Raw genomic sequence first — 18411 nt, forward strand, 5'->3', positions numbered from 1 at the left:
TTATGTCCACTAATGACGGTAATTTCATGTTATAATAACAGGAAGTCCATTAAATGGTAGGTAGGTAAAAAGTAGCAACGCTCAATTAATATAAAACTTATTGTTTAAATAAACAGCACTATTTTTTTTTTTTTTTTTTTTTTTTTTTTTTTTTTTATTTATCATATTTACAGTAAATACATGATCATCATCATTATAGTTGTCTAAACACAGAATATCCATATGTAAATTACGGAAAAGTGAATACGAGATATACTTGAAAATAATCGCCTAAAGGAGACATAGACAACTATAAATATTTTCCCAACTTCCCAGGCAGGACTAGACCATTGACGAAAACTTTTTTTATCTATCAAAAATCAGTTCTTTGTTTTTTATCCGGCGGATGATTGTTTTTTCAATTTTACAGAAAATAAATGGTAAGTTCATGAAAATATGCATAATAAATTAGTTAAAACTGCACAAGATATCGAATCCCAGCTTTATTTTGGTCTTTAAACGGAAAACGGAGATGAATCAATTTTGACGGGCACGTTGTGACCAACGTTTCCTTTTTCAAAAACTTTTGAGTAATAATGTGCGAAATTTTGAACGTGACATTATAATTAATAAAATTTAAGGTTTCTGTGGTAAGCTTATGTATTAATGTATTTAAATATCACCGCTTAGGTGTTTAATAATGTATATTTTTCGTGTATTTGTTGATCGGCGAACGCATGCTAATTTTTGTTTTCCGCGCGTTTTGAGAACTAAGTCCTAGGATTTCCAGGACTGATTTATAGCTTGCGTAGTCATTTCTAGACCCTGGCGTCCATATTGTGACTTGCTGCCGGCGTCCGAGTAAATTTTGCTCATATTTCCCATAATAAAAAGGTATTAAAATATACAAGTTCAATTTAATTGACCTATCAATGTTTCGTTTGACAAATGCTTATGGCTTATGTTTAACTGATCACCAGATATAGTAACAAATAGCAGACAAAAATAGTAAATGATCACCAAAATGAAACTCGCATTTTAATGTAAAACTATAACCAAAGTTTTAACACTTTTCCATCCTATTTAAGTGAAATTACTCCAAAATAAATCATGCGTAAGCCAAAAATAGTAAATGATCACCAAAATTAAACCACCATTTTAATGTAAGATTATAACCAAAGTTTTTAAATTCTGCTATCCTATTTAAGCAAAATGAGTCCAAATAAATCATTGTTATCCCAAAAGTAGTAAATGATCATCAAAATTATACTAGCGTTTTAATATAAAATGATAATCAAAGTTTTTACATCTTGCTATCCTGTTTAAGTAAACTGACTCCAAAAAAATAAGTTCGGCCTGATACAATTAATGTAATAAGATTATGGGAACCCTTTTCCTGCACTAGGGTGGAAAATTGTCTATTGCATGCCTCTAACTAAACAGTGCGATAAGAGTGTGTTTTCGAGGGAGTGTATTGAGAAACACATTCTTCTACTTCTTTCTCCTGCCCTGTTCCCAATTTTACTTGGGGTCGGTGCAATATGTCATTTTATTCCATTTTCCCGTGTCACTCGTCATACTGACACTCACGCATGCATTGCAAGCCGGACACATAACTTAATATGGCATCATAATACTTTATTTGGTAATAAGCCTACATTTTATGGCAATCACAGTGACTTATTTAGGCAAAAATAATACATTAATTTGGTCGTCAAGAGTTGGTGATCATTTACTAAATTTGGTGGTCGAATACAATTTAAAGTGAAGTCGTGACTAAAATAGCTGGTACTATTACATTTTTAGACTTTATTTTTCTGGTGTTCAGTAGATATTTCTGGTTACAAAACTAAGGGTATCAAAGCATTTTATGGTGGTCATTATATTTGTTCCCAATGCTTATTGCTTGTGTTGCGGGCTTTTAGTTAGTCTGAGATCTACATACTTACAGTCTTTATCTCTGAGCTAAAACCTCTTCAGTGTCTTGCCTCTCTTTATTTGAGTAGGAACTTGGTCAGTGAGTCGTCTTAGTAATAGTAAAAAATCTTGATAGGCCTTAATACAATAAAACAAAGAAAGAAGACGGATCACAATCCATACAAAATTGCCCCACGTCCTATAACAATGTGACGTATCTCAAAAAAAAGATAAAAATGTTTAAAAAAATATGGCATACTCTCCAATTCATTTTTTTTACACCTTCATACGAAAAAAATGCTTTAAAAATTGTTCAGGCGCTGTTATGAAAACGTCGTTCATAGAACTATTAATGGACTATTTTATTAAATTGTTTTTTTGTTTGATAGAGTATACCTCACAGGTGGTCCCATAATCATCAGGTCAGGATCTGATGATGGAAACCCTGAGAAATTCAGGGCAACTTTTGAAAGTTGTAGGCATGCGAAGAATAAAAACTTGACTATAAGGTGTATGTCTTATAACAATATGCAACAGTGAAGATTTGGAGCTGACCTGATGATGGAAACGAAAGAAGGTCGAGGGAACTCGACAACTGAATATGTGAACTACCTCGTGTTTGGGCTTATATTATTTGTATTGAATAGACCTTTGCAACAGTGAAGGTTTGGAGCTGATCCGATGATGAAGACCAGAGAAGGTCGGGGGGACTCGACAACAAAATATGTAAACTACCTCAGAAGTCGGTGTCTAATGGATGTACCTAAGTTTATATCCCCACCGACTTCTTCCTATTTTTGGCTTTTCAGTGACAAGCACAGTTGTCACTATCCGCATAAATGGAAAGTTCTCATCAATACGAATAATATAAGCCCAAACACGAGGTAGTTCACATATTCAGTTGTCGAGTTCCCTCGCTCTTCTCTGGTCTCCATCATCAGATCAGATCCAAATCTTCACTGTTGCAAAGGTCTATTCAATACAAATAATACAAGCCCAAACACGAGGTAGTTCACATATTCAGTTGTCGAGTTCCCTCGACCTTCTTTCGTTTCCATCATCAGGTCAGCTCCAAATCTTCACTGTTGCATATTGTTATAAGACATACACCTTATAGTCAAGTTTTTATTCTTCGCATGCCTACAACTTTCAAAAGTTGCCCTGAATTTCTCAGGGTTTCCATCATCAGATCCTGACCTGATGATTATGGGACCACCTGTGAGGTATACTCTATCAAACAAAAAATTAATTTAATAAAATAGTCCATTAATAGTTCTATGAACGACGTTTTCATAACAGCGCCTGAACAATTTTTAAAGCATTTTTTTCGTATGAAGGTGTAAAAAAAATGAATTGGAGAGTATGCCATATTTTTTTAAACATTTTTATCTTTTTTTTGAGATACGTCACATTGTTATAGGACGTGGGGCAATTTTGATCCATCTTCTTAATGCTTAAATGTCATTATTTTTAAACTGAGTTTTAAATTTAAAAAATGGAGTATGAGATACACCTGGCTATTTCTGTAACTAGAAGTTTTATCATGCTGTGTATATGTTAGGGAAAAGGCTAGGCATATGATAACAGGGAATGCTAGTAAATAAAGAATTTAGTATAACAGTAGGCCTTACAGGTCAACATAGCCGAGAGATTTATAAACATTAACACAGTCATTCTCCTCTCACCAAGGAGTATCAAGTTGCCCATTTTCTAGACTTTTATGGCCTTACTACAAAAACTTTAACAACTGTTTTACACTTGTCTAAAAAAAATGTGTCTCCAAAATGAACCTTATGTCAACGTCATAATTTGAAATTTTTTTAGACAAGTCTTAAACTGATGTTAAAAAGTTTTTGTGGTAAGACGGTTATTGTATACTTTCTCAGGAACAACTTGTACTGTAAGAAAACTATTGTATACACATGCTTTTTTGAAAGGAGTACCTATAGAATTTCTTGCCGGTTCTTCTCCATGAGACCCACTCCTTGGAACCAACTAGCTTCACGTTTCTAAAGAGCTTTTATTAGGCTTATTGCTTGTTGATTTGAAGCATTTTTGAGTTTGAGTTGAAATATTTGAATTTGCCCATATAACTGGGTTGTGGAGGTCAGACAGGCAGTAACTCCAAGTAGGTCCAAGTCCAAGCTGCATCCGATTAGACTGGAAGCTGATCCCAATATAGTTGATAAAAAGCTTGGCATATAATAGGAAGAAAGAAAATAATTTTTATTATTCAACAAGAGATGCATACACACTTTTAAAATTAGACACATTATACAGAAATTATAATAGAAGGAGAAAATATGCGTCTTAGAGCGTGCAATACGGCCCTCGCTCAGCATAATGCTGCAACTTCGAACAAGACAGAGTCTCAGCGCTGGTTTTCAGCAACAGCCAGGGCTACTGGGATGACGTCTATCGGTGATGCTGATGAAAGCTCTGAATGATAATGACATTGTCCGGCTACTATAATTTATGTTTTTGTGTACAGCATGATGACGAGTAGGGGAAGGAATTACACGCAGAGCAACGAGTGGGACTCAACTAGGGAAGACTACAACAGCTCCATTTTTGATGCGCAATATGGTGATGAGGATACTAGGTAATATTTGTTCCTGTATGTATAAAATATATTGCAGAAATATTATAAGTGTGAAAGTTTGTAACAATGTGTGACTGTATTTTCGTTACTTCACACTAAATTACTGGATGGATTTTAATGAAACTTGGCAGTAATGTAGTTAAACTTTCAGAATTAAATATGTAAGTATAGCGTTTATTCATGATAATATGAAACCAACTTTCCAGTAGGTACATATCTATGTTTTAGTGAGAGTACATATCAGGCGAATTATGTTTGAGAGATTGAGAAAGAATAAAAATGATGTAATAGTTTCTTCAATTTTTGTTATTCTAACAAGAAAGTAATAAAAAATAGATTTGTTTTGTTTTATTACAAAAAAAGTCAAACAGATATTTTTCATTAGTTTTTCATACATTAAAATATTATATTGTATACATATGCCAACAAACAAAATCATGAAGATTTTAATGTATTTTTCAATCCTGCAATGTTATTAATTGTTTAAATTACTTTTTACAGTGGTGAAGCAAGCCAGCTAGATCATTGTCGACTTTACATAAAGAATATACCGAAAGGCTTGAACGAAGAAGGACTACGGTCTGCATTTGCCAAGTTTGGAACCCTCACCCAGGTCTTTCTGAGCAGGGACCCGCAGAAGAGCTATGGTTTGGTCAAATATGAGACTCCTGGGTAAGTCATGTACATAGATTTAAGACCGTTCCCAGTATCCTATCGATATATTTGTTTATTAAAGGGCTTACTCTGCCGGGGCTGCCGGTTGTTCTGCCGTCGCTGCGGGTTGTTCGAAAGAGATACCGCGGCCCTGGTACATAAAAGGCCTATGACGGAACACGACGGTTTTTAGTCAGTAAGAGTCTGACACTCCCTCTCCGCTGCTAACCCACAGCGGAAGGGGTCATTTGATGATTTTTGACGTCGTTAAAAAAAAAAAAGGGCTTACTAACAGCTTCTATGTAGATAAAGCTTAGAGTACAATTTCTGATATGACTAGGACTTACACAGTCGCCAATTACAGGTTAACCAACATACACAGAATAAGTGATAGGATATATTTTTATATTTCTTTAATACAGGCAACTAAGGCCCATAAAAAATACTTGTATAGGGCTGATGTCAGTTTCATCTGTAAGAATGCATAAAGGTATCTCAAATTACATCCATTTTGCTCCCGTTTGGGAGAAATTATGTTATTCAATTATGAGCCTTAAGTATTGCTCTTTAGGTATAGTTTACATTGGCAACATAAATTAGCTGACGCGCTGTTAGCGATCTTATCGCATTCAGACTATCGTATTGCGACGCCAATGCAACATATCGGCTGTGTCGTTCACACCCTGTATGTACAGGTTGTGTACTAACTTTATCTCTGCTTTACACATGATGTTGTAAATTATAAAAACGAAAAATGACTCCTGTGGCTAAACCATTGAATGGATTAGGTTCATTTTTTACAATTCGGCATAGAATATCATAAAATATATGTGATAGGATTTAATGTGATTAGGTACGACACACCCGATATACATGTAAAGTTAGACGCGCAAAACCTTAAACCCCCCAAAAGTTTTTGAATTCCTAATTCTGAGACTTACGGAATTTATTTCCGGAAAACTTACGTAAAGCCGGCCTTAAGTAAGTTACTATTTTATTTAACCATGTGCGAGAAGTAGCCGGCGCGAGCTAGTCAACTACATAGTTCAGCAATTAGTATCAGAAATAAAACTCGACCTCGATGGCGCAATGGTCACCATGCCGGACTGTCGAACCTGAGGTCCTGGGTTCGATTCTAGGTTCGGTCGACATTTGTGTGATGAGCATGCTTGTTGGCCGTGGTCTGGGTGTTATAATATGTATTTATAAATATGTATATATGTAGTTTATCAGTTGTGTTAGCACCCATAACACAAGTTAATTAATAACTTACCATGGGGCTAACCAACTGTGTGTGAAAAATGTCCCGGCATTATTTATTTAAAACTAAACAAATAAAACCTTTATTTTCAGTGTACATTAAATTACAGATATTAGATACCTTAGACTTAACAAATAATATATTTATAAATAAAACAGATCTAAATGTAATTTAACTTATTACAGGGAAGCTAAGTTGGCGATGATGAAGATGAATAGAACTGAACCTCTCAGGTTGCAGATTAATATTGCTTATAAAGTAAGTTGCCACTAACTACAGTATATCCTACTAAAGTAACAGGCCACAGTGGCTGTTCACTCTAAGGAGATCAGCCAGCTGCGCAGGACATATTAAAATGCACAAGTATTTGCTTGGACACAGGTGCACTCACTATTCCTTCACTCTCATAGCCTGACGAGACGGAAATTGTAAACCATTGGAGAGAGATCACAAGCAGGACCGACATTTACAAGCCCTCCAATGCACGGCCATATCTATCACCAACTTCCATACTCCAGGTTGCTTTGCGAAAGGATCTAAAACTCACAAAGCGATTTCGGCCCGACATCGACTCGAGTATCGAATTCGAGACCTCTTGCATAACAGCCGTGCTTGCGACAGCTAGACTAAACGAGGCAATTATTTTAATATACGAGCTATATTAAATGTTTTATTGCCAAGTTTCATCAAAATCCCTTTGAATTAATAATGATAAATAATAAGAAATATAAGCATGCATGTTTCAATTTCGCCTTTATAATATTAGTATATTTCCAATTTATTGTCACAGAGTAAGGCAACGCCTGCAGTAGAAAGTAGACCCAGTCGGAACTGGCAAGACAGGAACACGAACGCGTCTCGAGACAGGAGCGATAGAGCAAGCCTGAGTAACAGAGACAGAGAGGAGAGCGGGAGTGTTGCTAGCCGCAGTCGGACTTCTAGGTTGGTAGAATTATTTTATTGCTAGTTTAGGTAAAATATGACATGAAAGACACATGAACTCGTCCAGAGACAGGAGCGACAGAGCGAGCCTCAGCTACAGAGACGAGAGAGGAGAGCGGCAGTGTTGCCAGCCGCAGCCGGACTTCTAGGTTGGTAGAATTTTTTGTTGAAGTAGGGGTAAACTAATGATAAGATAGGAACACGAACGCGTCTAGAGACAGAAGTGATAGGGCGAGTCTGAGCGACAGAGAGGAGAGCGGCAGTGTTGCCAGCCGCAGCCGGACTTCTAGGTTGGTAGAATTTTTATATTGCTAGTTTAGGTAAAATATGACAGGAAAGACACATGAACGCGTCCAGAGACAGGAGCGATAGAGCGAGCCTGAGCAACAGAGATAGAGAGGAGAGCGGCAGTGTTGCCAGCCGCAGCCGGACTTCTAGGTTGGTAGAATTTTTATATTGCTAGTTTAGGTAAAATATGGCAAGACAGGGACACGAACGCGTCTAGAGACAGGAGCGATAGAGCGAGCCTGAGCAACAGAGATGGAGAGGAGAGCGGCAGTGTTGCCAGCCGCAGCCGGACTACTAGGTTGGTAGATTATTTTATGTTCTACAGGTAAGTCAGGGTAAAAAAATGGCAAGGTGTTACCAGCAGTAAGAGACAGGAGCGATAGAGCGAGCTTGAGCAACATAGATAGAATAGAAAGCGGCAGTGTTGCCAGCCGCAGCCGGACTTCTAGGTTGGTAGAATATTTTGCTATTGTAGAGGTAAGGCCTCATTTACGGAGACGCGGGGCGTCGCGCGTTGCGTTGGGCAGCGCAGCCCGCACTGAATTCAAATATATGGCGTTGCATGTGTGCGTTTAAGGAAAAGCGATTTTAAACGCGTTTGTTTGAATGAGGGGGTTTTTTGCGGCCGAGCCCGCGGATGGCACCGACGCGTCCCACGCGGCGGCGCACGCAGCGGCAATTCTCGATGCAGCTATGTCCAAGGCGGAATCTTCTGTCAGTCTTATTTATTTAGATTTGATCGAGGCGAGCGTGCGCCGCCGCGTTGCCCGCCGCATGCTTCGCCACACGCTAGAGGACTCGCCGCGGGCACCCCGAAAAAACGTTCGACGCGCCGCGAGACGCCACCGTAAATGAGGCCTTAGTGTTCTCCAAAATACCAAGGTGCAGTTATGCTGGCCATAAAAGACGGAGTAAGAGTAAAAAAACTTGCGAACACTGGAATATAAAACGAGCTTGCTGTAAGCTAGGAGAGCAGCAAAGTTGCCAGCTGTAGCAAGATTCCAAAGTCGTGTACAACAGTTACCAAGGGGTGCTGGGTTGTCCTGGTAACTGAGTTGAAGAGCTCAGATAGGCAGTTGCTCCTTGTAAAACATTGGTACTCGGCTGCATTCGCTTAGACTGGAAGCCGACCCCAACATAGTTGGGAAAAGGCTCGGGAGATGATGAGAGCGGTAACTGTATAGTCAGTTCAATGCATTTGAACTTCCTCTTATCAATTAAATAAAAAGGTTTAAAGTGTCTGTTATTATTTTATTTCGTACTAGCTTGGGCTCGCGGTTTCACCCACATCCTGACAACTGCTTCCCGTAGCCGGACGGTGACAAAAACTATCCTATGTCGTACCTACTCTCTAATTTTCCGCTTTAACTGTTCAGCCGGTTCAGCTATTCTTGAGTAATATATAAGTAGTGTAACTAAAGCTTGTTTACCCAAAATAACTAAGGACTCAAGATATTCATGAAAAAGTTACGAAAAGACACCGTCGGCTAGACAACCTGCCTCCTGAGTTTTGGTAATCGGTAAATAAACTTTTTATACTTCGGCCGTTCAGAGAATGCGTTCCTGACACCTATCAGTTAGTCACGACTAGTGATGGGCACAACATAACACTGAGTTCGTTACCGTTCCTTCAAAATGAACCGCCGCATTATTTTAAGATTATTTTCGTTTTAAATTGGCGGAATCATTTGTTTTATATTTTAGTTATTTAAGTGGAAACCAAAAAAAGGTAATATTCATATAATAAAATTGTTTTATTTATTCTTTGTTACAAGTACATTGAATTGAATGTGCGAACAGAATATTAATCAGACTCCGATTTGCTTGAGGAGGTGGTGTCTTCATCATCATCTTCGCCTACATGTATAATTATATTATTATCAATAACAGAATCAATCCTGATATCTCGGTCTAACAAAAGCCGGGTAATCAAATAAAAACAGATCGAAAACACTTGAAAAACGTGGTCTATGCGCACGAAACGACAACGGACGACTGTTTTAGCGTCACAAAATGGCGGCCCATAACGCCATTTGGGGTTACCATTTTTAATCTAAGTATAAAAATGCGGTTTGGTCATAGTTTTATTTTTATATTTCATAAACGTTATAATTAAGTCTTATAGTCCATTATTTTCCAATTCTTAAAAAGAAAATCAAAACGTATTATTTTATATTATAACTGTATAAGAACAGATTACGATACTTGCCTGTTATTTTTAGCACAGCACTACAAAATATAAACCGCTGACATAACCTTGTAATAGCGCAGTATAGATTTAGAAAAATATTGTTTACCAAGTTATTTGACACTCAGTTTGGCACAAAATTATAACATTCATTGATTATTGATATAATAATGTTGTTTTAATGCTCCTCAATTGTTAAAACGGTAAACAACCAGCAAAAATATTTTTATCGTAACTGCAACGCCATTGCAAAGTTACGTCGTCAGTTCAATCGCGACGTGTCAGGAACGCATTCTCTGAATGGCCGAACTATAGTGTAACGTATATGAGACTCGAGAGCTAATTGTTACATAGTCAATCGTAAAATAATTTACAGAACTCTGGAAAGTAAGGCTGAATAAAAAAAAAAGAGCTGAATAACCTTTGATCCAAATCAGAAGATCACCTCGTGAAAAAGATACATCGACCAATCAAAGGGCTTATTTTCAAAAACCTGCTTCCCATTGGCTTATTTCAAATTGAATCTACCAATCACGCGTCAGTATGATACGGAAATTCTACTCTCTGATTGGACAAGGCAGCCATTTTCATAATGGAGGCAAAAAGTTTTTCGAGCGAACGTGAGTGAACTTGTGCGTTCAAAATTCGTGTTTTTTGGGCAAATTATATGGTCAAAGTCATTAAAATATCAATAATTAGCAAATAGTTATATAGTTTGGTTAAGTACTTGACGTTTTTGTTATAAATTTGTCGTATTTCGCGATCTTGGTCGCCATGTTACTGAGAAAGTATTTTTCGTCGATGCAGCAAGACGAACAGTAAGTTGATACACTGTTTAATTAATTAAAACATATCGCACTAACAAGAAATAACAATCTGACTATTGTATTTCTTTATCTCGTCGCCATAACAAAGTTGTCTGTCGTTAGAAATGTTCGTGTACGATAGTTCGACATCGGAGTGTGTTAAAGTACATACTACTTTGTAAGTTCAATAAAAACCTTGTTTTACATAAATTATGCCCGATAACTCTCTTAATTTCATATAATTTACTTAGTATGAATGTAGGCAATATACTTCTACCTTGTCTCTTAAAATATGTTGTAAGTTTTTGCAATAATTTAGTCGAAAGGTACCTACCCTCATTGCCGGTCACATTTCGATTTAATTTTACTCGAAATATTATACAGATCAGACGACCCACTGACCGGATTTATTTAACAGCGTTTTTCGTAAGTTTTTTGGTGTCTGGTTTCAGCAAGTACCTATTCTAATTGTCTTAGGAAAGCATTTCAATTTAGACAAAAACAAGCATTGTTTGTGTAGGTTGCTGTTTTAGGTAGATTTGTATGAAGAGCACATGGCTTGAATATAATAACTATTTCTGATGTCATCAATGTGATAATGTGTTCTAAGATAATCATTGATTGAACCTATGTATTCCATCTTTTGTTTGGTGTTTTTCAGAAAATAGTATGTCTTGTCTTTTTAATATCATGATAAGTAGGTAAGTGTGTTTTTGCGAATAGTTAAGATTTAGTGTGTTCAACCAATTAACTGCTGAGCATCTTTGTGACTATGTTAACATCAGTTTGTAGTGTAAGTGTATGCAGCTGAGTACCAGTGTGCCACATGGAGGGACTGCCTATACAACCTTCTCAACCCAGTTAAGCAACCCATGTTACCCCTCGTAACCCCTTGTTAAGACTGCCTGGGTGTCAGTTTTCTACTAAATTATATAATTTCATAATATTGCGTTTGTTTCAGAGTACAAGAGGACATTCCCAACGGAGAAAACAATATGGACGAGTTATTGATCGAGGATGACTATGTAAGTATAAGGAACTAGTTTTTTTCCCACAGTTCATCCGTGTCCCCTGGGGAACTTCTTCATGCACTGTGATAACATATAGCCCATGTTCATCACAGATAGTGTAGGTTTCCAACAGTGAAATAATGTTTCAAATTATTGACGTTGTATAACATTCTCGCATCCAAACACATACAACAAAGTCAACAGGATTCGTAACCTAAGGGACTGTACATTTAAAATGTGTAAAAAGAAATTAACAGCAGCCCTCCTAAAACTGTCATATACAGAAACTGAAGCTGTGTTGTAGCGTAAACTCACCGTCACCATCAACACTGACACTCTCACACTGACTTAACACGCCACACACTCTCACCACACACACACACACTACATCACGCACTCTCTCACACACACTCTAAACTAGCAAATAAGCCCGAATACTTTACCCAGTTTTATTTAATTTCGATATGTACCTAAATTTAAGTCCTTCCCTATAACTACAAAGACACTATGTAACTTTGTACTATTAAGACTAATTATCGCACTCGGAGCCACAAGATACAAGCTGCGCTTAGTTTGTGGCTCAACGACAATGTCAGAGCTATGTAAGGTTACTTTTGTCAATAAACATTATTATTATTTTTTTTTTTTTATCGGTTCAGTAGTTTTCGAAGCTTTAGGGTACAAATCAACAAAAAATTTCTTCTTTGTTATACTGTGGATTTGGTGATTTTTTTTAACCACATTAAATCTTAATCTATCTTTACCATTTGTAAGCTAAGCATTACAAAGGAATATCTACTATAGATAGTTCAACTCAGATTTGCGCGCGGCCCTATGTGTGCGTCGGCTTGTAAATATACAACTTTCATTCGTGTGACAGTGACGTCGTCCGAGCATGACGTGTTCTCATCGCTTTTTGTTATGGGTACAGTCGTTTACGAAAATGTCTAGTTCTTCACGGAGAAAATGTTTTAAGGAGTCAGGTAGCGTTTCAAAAAAATGAAACAACATTCAAAGCTTTTTATTATTACATTTTACAGTTTATCATTATTTTCTCATACGGCTTTTCAAATTGACATTGACAGTATCTAAGAAATAAATGAAGTGAAATATCTAAGATGAATTAAATACTCCTTACATATTTTCTAGCTCGGGGTACGCGGACAATAAATAAATGTGTGGACTAAGAATGTAAAAGACCTATAATTTAGTATAATAATGGAAACAAAATGTGTGGGGAATTTTAAAAAATTATATTGCTTCGCATAATGTCGACCAAAATAAGACGGAAATAATGAAACTCATAAATGAACGTTTAAGTCAAATTGATGAAGGGATGTTGGGTAATACTTGTCGACATGTACAAAAGAAAAAAGAAGAATACTATAGCCATTTTGACATGGAGTCAGAATTTATAATTAACATTGGTGAAAGTAGCGAATCCGAAAATTCATCATTTGATTTTTCAAGTAGCGATACAGAATCATTATAAATAAATAAACTAAATTACGTAATAACTGTACTTTAAACAGCCGTATACAACCCCTAAATAACTGTATTTGTACCCGACTGTACCTCTTGTCACGCACACAAAGTCACTGTATATGTACAAGGGTTACCCACACATAGGGCCGCGCGCACGACTGAGTTGAACTTACTATACACTAATGATAAAAAAAAAACCTTTCTAATACAAACTTTGCCAATTTCCAGGGATTCTCCGATATCCTGGACCCGAACCTCCACTTGGAGTTAGAAAGTCTGAAGCTTGAGCAGCTGAAGGTGCGCGAAGAACAGCTGCAGTGCAAGCAACGCGTCATACTCCTCAAGCAGGCTGAGAGGCGGCCGGTAAGTTACTGTACAATGTGAACGGTAGTAATAAATTGCTTTTATTTCGCCCAACGATTAAGCATTACCAGTCAACTTGGCAATGCAGCGAGCCTTTTGGGAACACTGCCGGGTGACAAACTTTTCGACGCCCTTTATTAGTTTTGTTTCTTTTTTATGTTAGTATAGATTTAATTTATTTAAAAATAATGTAATGTTTCAGAAATAATAATAAATAGATATAAAGCTGAAGAGGTTTGTATGCGTTAATCTGAGGCACTACCAGGTCTACCTACCCGCAACCTATTTCAGATTATCTGACCACTCCATTCACATACATAACTATTTAACTTTGTACCAGCTTTCACCAGCGGTTTCACTCGCATCCTGAGTGCTTAGTGCGAGTTTTCGTGAATTTTTTTACGGACTCACATGAGAGCGCGTATACTAAGATTTGTATGCAGTGTTGCCAACTTAGTGGATTTTCCACTAATACTGGTGGTTTAAGTCCCCTATTTAGTGGCGAAATGTTGAAAGTACTGCGGGTCAAGTAGCGAAATGTAAGTTTTGTGGTACAACTTTAAGGAGTTACTATGGAGATTTGAAGTCTCACGGAATGTCAAAAAAGCATCTACAAAACAAAAAGGTGAACGACTACTATATAATTATATTAAGTACTCATTCATTGGTCAAATGCGTAACTAAACAATTTGTGAAACTACTACGCCGATTATAATTTGTGAAGGATTCGGATCGGGTCGGATGAATTGCTAAACAGATGTAATGCTTTGTCTGTTTTAATTTTCTATCGTTGCCGAGTTACATCTTTGGATGATTAAATTGTTTTAGGTTACAATAAAATATAAACAATATTTTTTTAGTGGTGAATTTGGTGATTTTAAGTGTGGGATAAATTTTTGTTAGTGGTTTTCTGGTGGTTTTAAAAGTTGACTCTGGTGGTAAGCTTCTACAACTGTTGGCAACACTGTTTGTATGGAACAAAAACAGGTTCCAATTTTTGACACTAGGTGGAGCTGTTTTTGTTCCATACAAATCTTAGTATACGCGCTCTCATGTGAGTCCGTAAAAAAATTCACGAAAACTCGCACTAAGCACTCTGCGCGCAATTCGCGCACTGGGGTAAAAGTTGCTTATAGTAAAATGGCTGGGTCCAATAGTTTCTGAGACTAAGGTTTTGAAACAGAACTCTTCAGCTTTTAATATTTATATAGGTAGCAAAGATTGAATATCCATCATTTTTCGATTTCGCTGAATTTGCGAATCACTCTGAACATGTTAACTTATTACAAGGCCTAAAACAGACATTTTTTTTTTCATCTTTTAGATGGCGCAAATGAGCAACAGGTGCATTCTACCCGATGGGAAGATTGTAGTCCGGAATGTCAATGACCGGTCAGTAGTTTTATAATTGTAGTTATCTTATTTCCACTGAGTTCATATTGCTATTTTCATTCAATTCAGTGTTATAGACGTCAAAATGTTTCATTGTCATAACTTATGTTAATTTACTGAAACTTGAATTAGTTCAATCACTATTTATTATTTGGGATCATTATCTTCTTCCATACTCTTCTATCTGCCATCATCTCACAAGTAACATTATTTCTAGTCGTTTTGACTTTCACACAACCCATCCATCTTTTCTTTGGTTGTCACTTCACTATTATCCATTCATGCTCATTACTTTCTTTACATGTTGGTAGTGATATAATTATTAAGGGCCGACATTTCAATCGACTGAGAACTTTTATCTGGAGAATATATTCGTAGTTTTAATGGTTTTTTTAAATAGACAATTTGTACTGCTATATTTATTTCTAACATAAGGTAATTGAAGATTGAAAAATTGGTCCTAAATATAACATTATTGGTATGTGATCTTATCTGGGTTTTATATACTTTTCTATTAAAAAATTGATTTGTAAAAATATATTCACTGCCAAAAAGATATGATTCCGGCCAGGATCGAACTGGCGGCCTTCTGCGTGTAAAGCAGATGTGATAACCACTACACCACGGAACCAGTTGTGAACGCAGCTGAAATTCAGCATCAGTATCTTTTCGTTTTGTCGAAAGAACAACGTTATTCCTGAAAAATCTTTTATTTTATATTTTTTACTCATTACCTATCATCTACATATCGCAGTTTAAGTCTTTTGTAAATATAATAATATTTCTGTTCCTTACCTAATTGTGATAAGCAGTAAATATTATCTGTTTCCTGCGGTTTCACCCGCGTCCTGAGGAAACATTTTTCCGTACTTTTAGGCATCGTTCAGACCAAACGTATTGTCGGCCGCTGACTGTGAGCGCGCGTTACGCAGTTTATTGCTTTTCCATATATATTGAAATTGTCGTTCACACCGAACCGACTATACGCTATTACGTCGTCTGTTGTCGCTGACTCTCAGTGGCCGGTTATTTTACTACGCGACTATGCACGGCGGACGCGGATTGGCTACGCGGACGCAGTTGCCGAATAGCGCCGCTCCGCCGCGCCCGCACCGCCGCGCGCCTCGGCCGCAATACACTCGAGAAACAAACTTCAATGAGGACAGACGTGACACGTGACACCTCGCGATGTTCGACACCGAAAAGTTTATTGCAGAAGTACATTCTAGAGAATGTATTTGGAATGCGAATTCAGAAGAATTTAGTGATAGAAACTTACGAAGATGCGCTTGGGAAGACATAGCATCTGTTATGTATGAAGATTGGGGGGTTCAAATACTGAACTCTTTTATGTGTAGAATAGTCAGCCGCTCAGCGTACGCATCTAGTGTGAACCTACACGAGCCTATTCTTTTGTTCACACGTGTAGCGCATCGTACGCTATAGCTTATTGTCGGCTTGGTGAGTACGGGTACTGCAGATTGAGTCGACGTTCACACTGGGGCAGACAGTGAGTATACTCACAGTCAGCGGCGGACAATACGTTTGGTGTGAACAATCCCTTAAAAAAATGTAGCCTTCGTTACTTGGGGACAGTCTAGCTAGCTGGAAAGCTATTTATTATCTCACTGTTTTCCAACAGTGAAATAATTTTTCGAATCAGAGTGCTGATTCCGAGTTTTGTAAGTATACGCGCTCGATACGTAATTATAACTTGGCTGAAGTAAAGAGTCGTATGCTACATGTCATGATTAGAATATAGCACGTTCATTCTTTTTTCCGGATAATGACGTTTACTATTTCGCAAGTGAGCGCGTTTATAGTACGATCAAGTTCCGATGACAGCCTTTATGAAATAAACATGTCAAAAATTAATACTACGTAATTAAGTTGTATGATAATTTACGCATCGAGAAAGTTAACTTGCAAAACTCGCACTAGGCACTCAGTTCAGTAGTTTCAGAGCCTTTGGGTCCCAACAATTAAAAGAATGTTTCCTCTTTATTAAATCAGTGAAAAAGTATAGACATGTTCACGATTTAGCTAGGACATAGATTCATTTATTTATTTATGAGAGGTAACTTATTTATATAAAGCTTCAATTTAAAATCTCAACTCTTTTTTGTTTTTTTGTCAAAGCCTCATTCCGTACGTAAAGAGGGTAAATTGGTGAGTGACATTCAAGTACACAAGTTGTGTATATTTTTGTAATTGTTATTTGATTCCTAAGATAAGTATAATATTAATGTTTTTGTGAGTTAACACTTTTATATAGGACTAGCCGTTTTCCCGCGGTTTCACCCGCGTCCCGCGGGAGCTCCTGCCCGCACCGGGATAAAATATAGCCTATGTTACTCGTAAATAATATAGCTTTCTAATGGTGAAAGAATATTTAAAATCGGTGTGGTCGTTTTTTAGTTTATCCATTACAACCAAACAAACAAACAAAGTTTTCCTCTTTATAATATTAGAATAGATTTATAATTGTGCCATTGATCTGAATGTTTTTTTTTTATTGCACATTTAAATCCTATGGTTATGTCAATAAGGACCAAGTTCCGACAACATAAACGTCCGTTTTAAACAACTGTTTATGTACTTTGAAACTTGTAAGAGAAAATTCCTTGTTAAGAGTTGTTTTCAGGAAGCCTATGTTTGTGTTGTCGGTATTGGTTTTTAAAATGCTATGACACATTGTGTGGAAGAGTTTATTTTTTCACTTCGTCAATTTTTTATTTATTGTAGCAAATATTTTATTGATGCTTATTTTTATTATAGTAGCACAAGAAAGAAATGGGTTTTGTTAATTATTTAAAATGCTTGCGAAGGTGTGTCATTTTTAGTTACCCTTCGGTAAAATTACTTGTCAGATTTATCTATAAAACTTTCTAGCTTCCACTGACTGCCAGAAAAGTTCTAATGATAATCTTTACTTAGCCACCAGCCACATATAGTTTTCTCTTCTTAATTGTAGTATGTTTACTTCATCAGGGACTCTCGCGATGCTGACGTGAGCTTCAGTGCCGGCGCCGGTGATTCGGTAAGTCTTATTTTTACATGTATTTTAAACATTGGTTTTGCATGCCCCTTCCAACTTGTCTAAGGGTTCTGTCACAACATTGCACGCACATTCCAACTTGCTTTACAATTTATGAACGTGTCTTCTCTGCACTATAGGGCAGTGTTTTTCAACCTTTTTACGACCTCATGAAAAAATATTTCGCGACCCCAACCCTCGCTTTATTACCTATATGGTGTTGATTTGCATTAGTGCAATATTTCAGAAGGTTGACATAAAATACGTAAATAATCGATTGGAATTACAGTAGACGGGAAATAGCTAATATGCGCTCCTTTTTTTGTCATTTTAATGTCATAGTATTTCAGAAGTAACCCAATTTATGAATGATCGTTGCGCATGCTTTGTTTTTGCGTTTGTGTGATGGCGCAGCACGGTTTTAAAGCCAGTAAAGCTTTGGTTTCCTAGGAAAGCGGTGCCGTCATATAGCGGCCGTAATACAGCG

General features: G+C 36.9%; 1 protein-coding gene and 1 non-coding gene across 5 annotated transcripts in view; one reads left to right on the forward strand and one right to left on the reverse strand.

The window, feature by feature from the left end:
* The first annotated feature begins 314 nt into the window (after window positions 1-314).
* Window positions 315-18411, forward strand: part of LOC124644555 — a 43898-nt gene continuing 25801 nt past the window's right edge. For 2 of the 4 annotated variants that reach the window (XM_047184003.1, XM_047184004.1), the window contains exons 1-9: window positions 318-419; window positions 4388-4498; window positions 5000-5170; window positions 6599-6671; window positions 7204-7355; window positions 11599-11662; window positions 13361-13495; window positions 14820-14887; window positions 17879-17927. In XM_047184003.1, coding sequence (XP_047039959.1) covers window positions 4389-4498; window positions 5000-5170; window positions 6599-6671; window positions 7204-7355; window positions 11599-11662; window positions 13361-13495; window positions 14820-14887; window positions 17879-17927 — 822 coding nt within the window. In that variant the 5' untranslated portion in view covers window positions 318-419; window position 4388. Of the gene's footprint in view, window positions 420-4387; window positions 4499-4999; window positions 5171-6598; window positions 6672-7203; window positions 7356-10437; window positions 10650-11598; window positions 11663-13360; window positions 13496-14819; window positions 14888-17878; window positions 17928-18411 lie in introns of those variants that run through there. The other 2 variants (XM_047184001.1, XM_047184002.1) reach the window with 2 other exon arrangements.
* Window positions 15446-15518, reverse strand: Trnav-uac. Its single transcript has one exon. It is a non-coding gene; the product is annotated as a tRNA-Val (tRNA).

This window comes from Helicoverpa zea, chromosome 30 (genome assembly GCF_022581195.2).
Source record: "Helicoverpa zea isolate HzStark_Cry1AcR chromosome 30, ilHelZeax1.1, whole genome shotgun sequence".
Taxonomy (NCBI): Eukaryota; Metazoa; Arthropoda; class Insecta; order Lepidoptera; family Noctuidae; genus Helicoverpa; species Helicoverpa zea.